General features: G+C 36.7%; 1 protein-coding gene across 1 annotated transcript; it reads right to left on the reverse strand.

Annotated features, from left to right (window-relative positions):
• Positions 1–2,283: 2,283 nt before the first annotated feature.
• On the reverse strand, positions 2,284–9,197 carry mas (trypsin-like serine protease domain-containing protein masquerade). Its single transcript, XM_085956297.1, has 7 exons — positions 8,973–9,197; positions 8,587–8,854; positions 7,841–8,035; positions 6,205–6,532; positions 5,407–5,684; positions 4,490–4,644; positions 2,284–3,895 (listed from the first exon to the last, which is right to left on the reverse strand). The coding sequence occupies exons 2-7, from the start codon at positions 8,810–8,812 to the stop codon at positions 3,728–3,730; spliced, it is 1,350 nt and encodes a 449-aa protein (XP_085812423.1). The 5' UTR covers positions 8,813–8,854; positions 8,973–9,197; the 3' UTR covers positions 2,284–3,727.
• Between the last annotated feature and the right edge of the window lie 1,637 nt (positions 9,198–10,834).

A 10,834-nucleotide genomic window follows, 5' to 3' on the forward strand; every position in this document is an offset into this window, starting at 1 on the left:
CAATCAAGACTCGCAACTGGACGGAATCTGACATTTCCAATATGGTAGTTCGTAGTTTCATTTTGGACCGTTCTTTAGATAAGTTTGTAGGACTGTAATGGCGATTTCGAACAATTAAAATTGGAACAAAAAAAACTGTTTTTTGTAAGTTTTACTGGTTTTTTGCCTTACATTTTGTTTTTCGTAATTTAATTATTTTTTCGATTTTCGAGGTTTTTTTACTGTATAATAACTACTCTCCCAAGTCAATAGTTGTATGTAACTTTGTTTCATAATAACTTACTGATGCACTTTTGGGATATTGAAGATGACGTTTTAAATAAGCTAACCCCGTAAATAACTCGTTTTCACTATAACATCTATTCTACCTTTTGACTTAGCACCTTTGGTATGTGCAGTGGTATCTCAATCTATCATTCCTTGACCTAACTTTTTTTTTTTTTTTTAAAACTAATATTCATTTTGTTATATCAAGATAAACATAAACCGATTTTTTTTTACATAATATAGGCATGCAAAAATTTATCACGTCGTTTGTTGTATCTCACAATGCGCTGGCGTCGTGTTACTTTGGTTGTCCGTGAACATTCATACTTTAAACTTGTTGAAATAATATTTTAATCCTCGAAAAACTGAATCATTCTTCTTTGTCGTGTCAGGGTTTCAATAGCCACAGGATGTCAGTCCAAAAATTTCACCATTTTTCTCAGCTTCGAGATCTTATTGATATTGCATTTAAAATAGATGTTCCATACTTTGCATTCTTTAGCCAAATTTCAGAAAGCATGCGAACTTTGGTGACAGGCGTGTTCTCATTCGAAGCAATAAAGTTGTTCCCCCTTTGTCCCACTTTCATTATTTGGTTTCCTCGGTCCTTTCAAAATAATAGATTGAGAATCCGCTGTATATAAATATATATAGGTGTGCAGTTTTATATTGGTGACAATTAAAGAAATATCTATAACTTTAGAGCAAAATTATTGAATATGTAGAATATAAGCTATTTACATATATATGTACCCAACATGTCGCGAGCCTAATACAAGGTTCTAAGTGTTATCCTTGAGAAAACAAACCCAAAAATGAAGTACATAGTATTCAAAGCTGCCACATTGTTACTTTTGTTTCGCCAAGGACAAACACTTAGAACCTTGTAGTTCTCCACTCGTGATATTACTATGCATGTCTGTTGGATTGATATGCTTCTTATGATAAAACAAGCAGTGTCAAATAAGTACAGAATATTTTTTTAAGATTCTTATTATCCACTAATATAATATTCGTAATAAATTATTTCACTAATGATGATTTACATTCTTTTAAAGAATTTTAATGTTTTATAGATAAATAATTATTCTCAATGTATTGTAAAATATAATATATCCATGTATGGCGTGAATATCTTGATATATGTGAAAACATCAATTCTCAGGGCAGCTGTTTGAACGTTTGGAACACAACTAGCTGCCCTGAGAATTGATGTTTTTAGACTTGCCAACATATTCACGCGGTACACAGATATATTCATGTCACTATATTCTATTATTTTATATTATAAATAAATACTAAGGTAGCATATTTAAAACAATAAAAAAACCTTTTCACTGAACATTGTTTTATTTTTAATTAATTGTATCATAACATTATGTAATCAACAACATACATGATAAGTCAAATACATAATGATTTTTTTTATAATAATAGATTATTTTTAAATATATTTTATGTACAATACATAATTTGGTTCACTGGTTATAATAATATATTATTATTGCATTTAAAATTGAGGCTATTTATTCACTTTAATAATATGATAAATAATTATGATTTAGATAGAAAAGTGAAATAAATGTAATTTCAATTAAATTAAACCCATAAAGATTTGATTTACATTAATTGAGAAATAAATATAAGGCCCACTGTGTTTTATGAATTCAAAAATAATTGAATTCTGCTCTCGCAAATAATGCAGTAGATTGATTTCATAGAAATAAAACTTACAATAATTATTAAATTATAAACTACTACATAACAACTATACATAGACTATTCTGTATTTTTAATCAAATATAAATACCGATAACTATATTTAAAAATGTGTTATTTTTTTTACTGCAGAGCTAAATTTCGTAGCCGTATTTAATTTTTTTTTAAGTGAGCAGATGATTAATTCAGAAATAGTTTTATGAACTTCTAAGAAAATTTATGCTTTTTCACAACCTAAAATATTATATTAAGTATAAAAATAAATACAATCGCCTATCCATAATAACTTTTTTTTTTATCCAGTTTTCATTTTCAATCATGCTTGTATACTATTCTTATAATATTAACTTATCAAGATAAAAGCATGAAGTAATTTTATCAAACAGTAATCATCACTGTGTATAATATATCGAAGATTATCATTCAAATATAAAGATCGATGGATTTCTATATCCTTCTGAATTCTTCATATCTGATTTAATTTGTTTTTATTTGCAAAAAAATATCCTCTGAACTGTTTCCTCACTGATGTGGAAATTATTGTATTGCGTTTGCACCTGGTCCCGAGTTACTGCAAGTTTACACCGGTGACCAATCATCATATGCTGGTGCTAGCTTTACTCAAGGCCGTTTGATTTACGGTGCCGATTTTTCATCTTGAATTATCGTTATATTTATGGTCTGCCCAAGTAACCAGTTATCTCAAGCATGCTTTTTTATTGTTGGCACACAGTACATATAATATATTACAGATAACCAACCACTGACAGAAGTTACAAGTTTGAGATTGTCTGAATGCAATAAAAATTATAGTTGATATTTCCACACATTTGGCATGTTTATTGGCGTTTGGTATTTCATAAGTGGAGCAAATCTAAATTTTTTCGAAATGTATATGAAAACTCAATTGTGCGAGTGAAATTTGCAGGTTTACGTTTAACTTTTGCCCTGAAAACGCTGGGTGCCTGAGTGTTAATATATAATAACTTGATTATAGCTGGATCCATATTACATACAGTTAACCGGTCCTATGCCGTCATCGAGTTTTCTCGAGGCTTTATCTCTATGGGGCCGTGATCGACAGGCCCCAAATACAAATTTTGCGAGTTATCTTGTCTGACTTTAAACTCGAATTACTAGCCACTGTCGATTGATTTGCATAATCTAAAAACTTAAACCCACAGTGACATCTGTTTGTATAATTATGTAATACTAAGCCACAGATTATCGATATTACAGTGATTTTAGTAAGTGCTTCACTCTATATTCAACATGTGTCATTAAAAATCTGCAGCCCATCAGATACTGCCATAGTAATATTGTGAGACATAGAAAAGGTCAAATCATATCATGTAAGTCACGCCTATTCTCAATAGGTCAAACTCAAAACTCTGTGCTATTTTTGTAGATATCATCAATATCAAATGCGGAAAATTTTACTTTTAAAATTTACATGTTACTATCAGCAAAACTAATTATCTTCAGTCAATGATTATTAATTTTAACTCTTAACTGTTTTTGCTTATTACTGCCTTAATGTATATTCAGTATATTGTAGGTGCCATATAAATAAAATTTTGCTCTACTAATTTGCAATACAATAATACATATTGAAAAGCACCTTGGTACATACATAGAATAATGAAGCACTAACCAGAATATTATTAATCGGAGGAAGTAAGGTATTTTACATAAGTTTGGTCATTAATGAGAAACTCTCTCAAAAAATGCTCTGAATATCTCAGAGATTATTGACACTGATGATTTGGTTGATCCATCCGATGAAGGAGGAGACTTTGACGTAAACTCCGGGGACGTCCACGCGACCGCAGCCGAAGCCCCACGACACCAGACCTGCCAATTCGTAGAAGCCATCGTCTTGGCACACCAAAGGACCTCCTCCATCACCCTAATATAAAAAAAAGAGATAATTAAATGATGCCCACCGACCCAATCCCGGCCTGTCCCAAATCATTTCCTAAGGCACATAAGATGATATGACACATTATAATGCTCAAAAATCAATCCGGGTCTTTACCACAAAAGGTGATATGACACAATATAATGTAGAATTTATTTTTAAAACACCTCAGGACAGGAGTAAAGTAGACAAAGATAAGCAGATGAAATCCTCTCTAGAGCTACTTTGTTAATTTAATTTTGCAAATTCTTAGCGTACATGCATTCTTTGCTGGACAAATATCAGACAAAGATAACTTATCGGACGAGTCAGCAGATATTCAATATGGATGACAAGAGAAATATTCTTTAATTATTTGTGTGCTGAACTGACTCACACAGACATGATGGGAAAAAAGTGTGAAGAATAAAATAGAATAACATGCCGATATTACTGACCTGTGAAAAATGTACAAAATTTTGTTTGAGCTATCTTGATGTTAATTCATGATAGTTCATTCTATATAAAACATATTTTTGAGATCAGTCACTGTAAAACTATTAGTAGCAAAAATATTAAGAGAGTTATTGAATAATTAATTACCTGACAAGCATCATTTCCTTCTTCGCCACCCGCACAGAAACTGCTCGCCGGAAGAATGAAGATCTTCTCCGTGACTGCGTTCACTTTTCTGATGCACTCCGCGTCGCTCACGATGGGAATTTCTGCTTCACGCACTCTCAGGGGTATCGGTCCCGCTTCAAAATATGTCAAAGAAAACATTGTCTGTTATTTGAATCAGTACAAATTTGTGAAAAATTAAAAAAATTCTTAGTCTTATTCTTGGTCCGTTTATCAGTGCAATGATAGAGAGAAGGGGCACGGATAATCAATCGTAACTATTAATTTTTATTTTATTCAAAAACAAAATCTTTATCAGCACTTATTTGTATTTTTGGATGTTCATTGCCTCAAAATTTCCATGATCTATTTAGGATAATTATTCATCCCTGTTGTCTGAACCCAATGACATTATTAATGGACGACACACTCAATACAGTAGCTAGCAAGTAAATTCGCATGTATAGGTAGACGTCACGCAATTTCCATTATGCGATATCACGCATCGGGGATTTATAGTAATATGACCTTTATTGTAATGGCGTTAGAGCAGTTTTTCTAATGTCAATGTTCATTTGAGCGAACCCGTTCGAACTGAACCATTCGGCAGACCCAACAAAAAGCATCAGAAATTTATAGCAATATCACCTTTATTGTAATGGCGTTAGAACAGATTATGCCATTCGTCAGACCCGACAATAAAGTGAGTGTCATTTTCTTTTCCAGATGATTCGTGCATATTAATGTCATTGTCTGAACCCTAGTTTAAATACTTTTATAAGAGATAATTTTCTAATTAACAATTCTATGAAAAAAATTCCTAAGTATTTATACCTACCTATTTTATTATTATAATACTACAAAACTAAAATAAACATATTTACAAAGTATAAACTAACCTTCTCCCATATAACCATAGCCTGTGACTGTACACCTTTTGGCTGCCGCGTGACTGACACCTCGGGCAGGCAGACATACCAAGCAGACGCCTCCTTTCAGCTCCGCTTGGCCGTGCAGTCTCAGAAGGGCGATGTCATTGTCTAGTGTCTGACTGTTATGGTTGTGATGGATGTATGTGGTGGCCACGCGAAGGGTCTGGGCACCCGGAGAACCATACTTTCTGGTCAGGTCATGGTCACCGACTCGGACATAGATTGCGTCTCCGGAACGAACGATGCTAAAAATAAATTTAGTTTAATTATGAAACCTCTTAAAACCCATTCGCTGCAGACCTTTTAATTATATCTAATGGTCACCTGATGGGCAACCCTGCAGTTGCAGTGAATGGGTTAATGCTAGAAGGTTGAACTATTTAAAAAAAATTAGATGATTAGGTGCTGCTGTCTGGACACTAAAAGAACTTGACGTTTGCCATCTCGGCGTCGGTATTATGAAATGCATAAAAACCATCAAGTAGCCAACATAAGTCTAATATATAGTACCTACCTACCTAGTGTTGTAGTTTTTAATGCTTTCTTGGTATATTTTCTATACATATTTCAGTATTACAGTGAAATTATGATTTTTTTATGTTTCACAAATTTATTGAATTGTATTTCATCACGTAAATCTTTACCAGTGTCAAGATGGCAATCGTCCAGTTGTCCTGACATTGCCAACTCTGCCACTGTCACTCTCGCCGTAATGGGATCAATATTTGTGGTGCTGATTTTTAAGAAACATATTTTTCCTCTCACTTGGTAACACAATGCGCCGCCGTCAAGACCCATTGAGTTCCGATCAACGCCGCCCCGCAAAGATACTGATTGAGTGAGTTGATGAGAGCCACCTGCCAGCACCACTCTCCGTGCTCGCCGTCCTCCCCGCCGACCACTCTACCCATCCGCCGACTCTCGTTTGCGTGCAACCCCGGTTTCTCCAGCTTGGACATTTGAAGATCCGTGTGCGAGAGGTGGTTCTCTCTTGAAGAGCGGGATGTTCCTTTGACCCCGCATACGTATTTGCTGTAGACAGGGGCTCGGAGGGTAGTCGTCAGCGATCCTACTTGTTGCTGTTCGGGAGAAACTGGAAATGGAAGAATCATTGTAACAGAGTTATTATGACAATTGGTTCTTAGTATTTATACTACCCTATTCAAGGGGTGAGTACACGAAGAACATCAACCCATTGGTTCTCTCAGTAACGTCCCTAGTTAAAATGCCGCCCCTAAGCAGCGCCAAAAAGTCGCCTCATTTTTTATACAGTATTTTTATCATCCTTTCATGAGTCCAATATCTAAGAAATGTGTTGTATGGATACATTACTAACAAAATATCAGACTAATTATTCGCAAATCTGCACGTGTCATTTCTGGTCACCAAGGACGTCGAAGGGCAACGGAAGTCAACTAGATACCACGAACCCGATAGAACCAGTAAACTGATTTTTTTAAATGGAAAGATATTTTCGTTATTACTTAGTTTAGGTAGCTATTTCTGTATATTCCAAATGATTCTCCTCGATTTGCCGCCCTCCGAGTAACTGCCGCCCCCAAGCGACGCTCAATCTGCCTACCCCACGGGACGTCACTGGGTTATCTTGTGGAGATCCTCGTCCACTGCATTGGATAGTAATTAATAACTATAGCCAGTAGCGTCGCTAGACATATTGGTTCTCTATGCAAAGTATACGCCAGGGACCAGGGCCTGGGGGCCCGGGCTTAGGAGGGGCTTGGGGTTATGAGTCGACCAGATGAGAGTTAGATAAACGCACATAAAAAAGTGGCCTGCGGGCTATTTTACTTCAAAGATACTAATATTTTAAAATATGTGGTTATGCGATACAATTTTTGATTGTTGTGTCAATACTCGACAACTCCATAATTTATTCAAGTAGGTGTTTTCAAAAATACAAAAATCGCTAAATAATTTTACCTCGAATACCATTTGGAAAATGCTCGTATAGTGTCATATTGCCTTTAACCTTAGCGATAGGTAGGGGAGGGCCGTCAAAGATTCTAGCCTGGGGGCCCGTTTCAGGATGTGGGGGCCATGGCCAGGGACCTCCCCAGTGTTCAAATCGTCCAAAATCAAAGTCGAGAGGGAAATTATTTAAGTATGGTGCTATTTAATTCAATCTGAGTTTTTTTTGCGAGGTTTCGTGGAAATGAGTTTTTTTGCTAATGTGAGTGAATGTTTGCCATGGTCATCAATTAAGACGAAAAATAATGAGGATAATAAAATGTTACTGTCTGTAGTGATTTTTGTTTTGCTACTCTCCGAATTTACGGGATACGTTCACAACATGCTGCACTTATATTAATTTTGCTTCCTGACCTCCCAAACTTCAAGGTATTCAGAGTATTCCACCGAAAAAGTCCAAGTCACTACTTACCTATGGTCGCAGCCAAAGTGGCAACTGTCTGCGGAGGTAGAGTAGTTGTGGGTGCGACAGTGTCGTTCCTCGCCATGGCTGTGGCTGCTGTGTTCTCCTGTTTGAGGCCGATCACCTCCTGGATCCTGGTCTTGGGAGCGCAGCACTGCGTGCCGAGTTTGCGGCATTTGAACAAGTCGGTCATTTCCGCATTTCCTGCAAAATAAAACATAAAACAATATTTACATATCTTATTCTGGCATCAATATTTAGGTACCTAAATAACACTTGTGATGATATTGTAATTTTAAATGATGAAAAATGAAAAACTCCTGCTCTATGCCGACATAACGTCTCTACCAACAAAGCGTCTTGGCTCGAGGAATCCTTTCCTGTCTGGCGACATGACTGGCTGGCATCAGGCGCGAGAAACTCTCGTCTAATTGTAGATCTGGTGGACGAGCTTCCTGGCTTTAGGCTTCCACAGAAAAATGGCGTGTGTCTGAACCGAATACGGTGTGGTCATTCCAGGTGTGCTTATATGATGCATAAACGGGGCTTGAAAGAGTTTCCACTTTGCGAGTGTGGTGAGATTCAGACCACGGAGCACATCGTTGAGTCATATAACATGTATGCCTTCCCCGGAGGAGTTTCAGCCATACACCAGATCAAACCGGAAGCTACAGTAAGATATATTCGGCAAACTTTATATTTAATTATGCAATTGGTTCGAGAATTTAATAACACTATTCCGCAAAAATACTCACTGAAACATGTAAACGATAGATACGATACGATGCAAGATCCTGGACATTCCTCCCTCTGATCCTGGGGAGTTCTCTGCGTTGGCGCTGGTGTCGTAGGTCTAGGGGTAGTAGGCCTTGGTCTCGGAGCAGGCGGAGGTGCGCGAGTATTGTCACAGCAAACGCTCCCTCGCTTGCAGTTGGACGTATGAGGAACTAGAACCGACGGTCTCTCACAGAAGGCAGCCATTATGCTTAGCAAACAGAAACCTGGACATCTTGGGGCTGGAGGCTGTGAAACATAACTCGTATGTTATAGTACATTTGCAAGACAAGTTTATCAGCTTATAGATCTAGACTATTTCCCGTGCATTAGGTACTATCATTAATTGTCATAATATTTCACTTACTGGTGTGGTCGGTCTCGGCGTGGTAGTAATTCTAGGAGGCAGTGGTCCATCGCTGACAGCGTTGGTGACGCAGCAGCTCCCATCTCCCGGGCAGTCCGCTTCCGCGTCGATGTCGTCACAGAAGAGAGCGAAGAGTCCACTGACGCATTCGCCAGGACAGGTCCTGCCTGGACGGGGCGCCACTTGCGGAGGATTTGGCTGCTTCGGTCGAGGCGCTGGAGTTGTCAGTTGCTATTGAGTAAATAAACATAAAATCACGCCACGTTTGGTCAAACGTTTTTTTTTTGCACTTCCTATATGCATATAACTTAGGATGAAGTATTGCATTCTAAATTGGAGTCCACGATCGCATGTCATAGGTCACATAAATAGCGGGATTACACAATAACGTGTACGGCGTGAATATGTTGACAAGTTAGTCTAAAAACATATATTTTCAGGGAAGCTGTTTGTACGTTTGGCTTTCTGTGGTAAATCAGATGATATGTTTTTGGGTGTTTTTAAATTTTAGGAAAATGTTTGTAAATTCTCAATAAACTAAAATTAAAAAAAAAACATTCCTGATTTACCACAAAAAACCAACCTTACAAACTGCCCTGAAAATTAATGTTTTTAGACTTATCAACATATTCACGCCATATCTACACGGAATTATTATGTACCTACACATTTTATTTTTTCTTAGAAAGTACCATAATAATCCTAGGAGAAAAGCGCCCACGATAGACTGAGTGTCTATTTATAAAGCTGTGGATCGCGGGTTCAAATCCGGCGTCTAGAAAATTCACGCGTTTGAATACAGAGCGAGGACTTAATAGGTTGAATGTATGGTAAATAACTATTTCTCGTATTTCTTTTTAAGAAACCTCTTCGGGTGGCGACAATTTTCAAATGATTGTATTCTTTTCATCCAGCTGTAAGGGTAAATATTAATAATTATAACTTATATAATTATCAATTTATGGTTAATGGAATGAGGAATATTCTTTTCTGTAAACGTGTGAACTCTCTGATATAACCTTCTCCTTCAATGTTTCCATACAAAACTAGGTACATACCACAACAGAAGTCGTCGAGTGCGGCCTCGCGGAGGAAGTCTTCAGCGAGGAGTCCGTCGGCCTGGTGTTCTTACTAGGAATAATTAGACTGTCGGGTGGATTGTTGCCATATTCATCTCTTGGCACACAGCATCGCAGACCACTCTTGCAGAGGTCTGGAGTCGAGAGGTAGGCCTCGCAGTATTCGGCTATCCGATCGGCCACGCATACCCCAGGGCATGTCTTCACTGAAAATTATGGATGCACGTGTTTAAATTTAATAATTAATTAATGTTAATAAATAATCTCACAAAATACCTATACCACAACTGCAATTTTATTCGATAGATAATTGTACCTATAGAAGATTCACATTATACGATATATCCTAAACATGAGAGGTACTAAAAATGGACTATCAGCGCCCGAAATGGACCGGAGAGTAACGTATTAAGAAAATATTTAAATTCACTTATTACACACTTTACACTTTTTTAACGTTTTCCTAATAAGAAACTTGTCGGACGTAAAGGTATAACAAAAAAAAGTATGACAAATCCTTATTTCTACAAGGCATAATGAGATTTTGTGTTTTAGCAAAAGATTTTTCATCAATTTCAATTCAAGTTCGGTATTCAGCGAATACTCGAAGTACTGGGTATTTATCTGTTACATCAACTCATGCTAACTAAGGCGTTATCTCCCCTAGTGATGATTGTTGATTGAAATACACATACATGAATGCACGATAGTATATGATATAATTAATTATTCGGTAGGATTTGGGTTTAGCACTCCGGGTCTTTCAACGTCTTCAATGTCTGT

This window comes from Rhyacophila brunnea, unplaced genomic scaffold, assembly GCF_057557595.1.
Source record: "Rhyacophila brunnea isolate RB1 unplaced genomic scaffold, BYU_Rbru_1.0 scaffold_6, whole genome shotgun sequence".
In the NCBI taxonomy this organism is placed as follows: domain Eukaryota; kingdom Metazoa; phylum Arthropoda; class Insecta; order Trichoptera; family Rhyacophilidae; genus Rhyacophila; species Rhyacophila brunnea.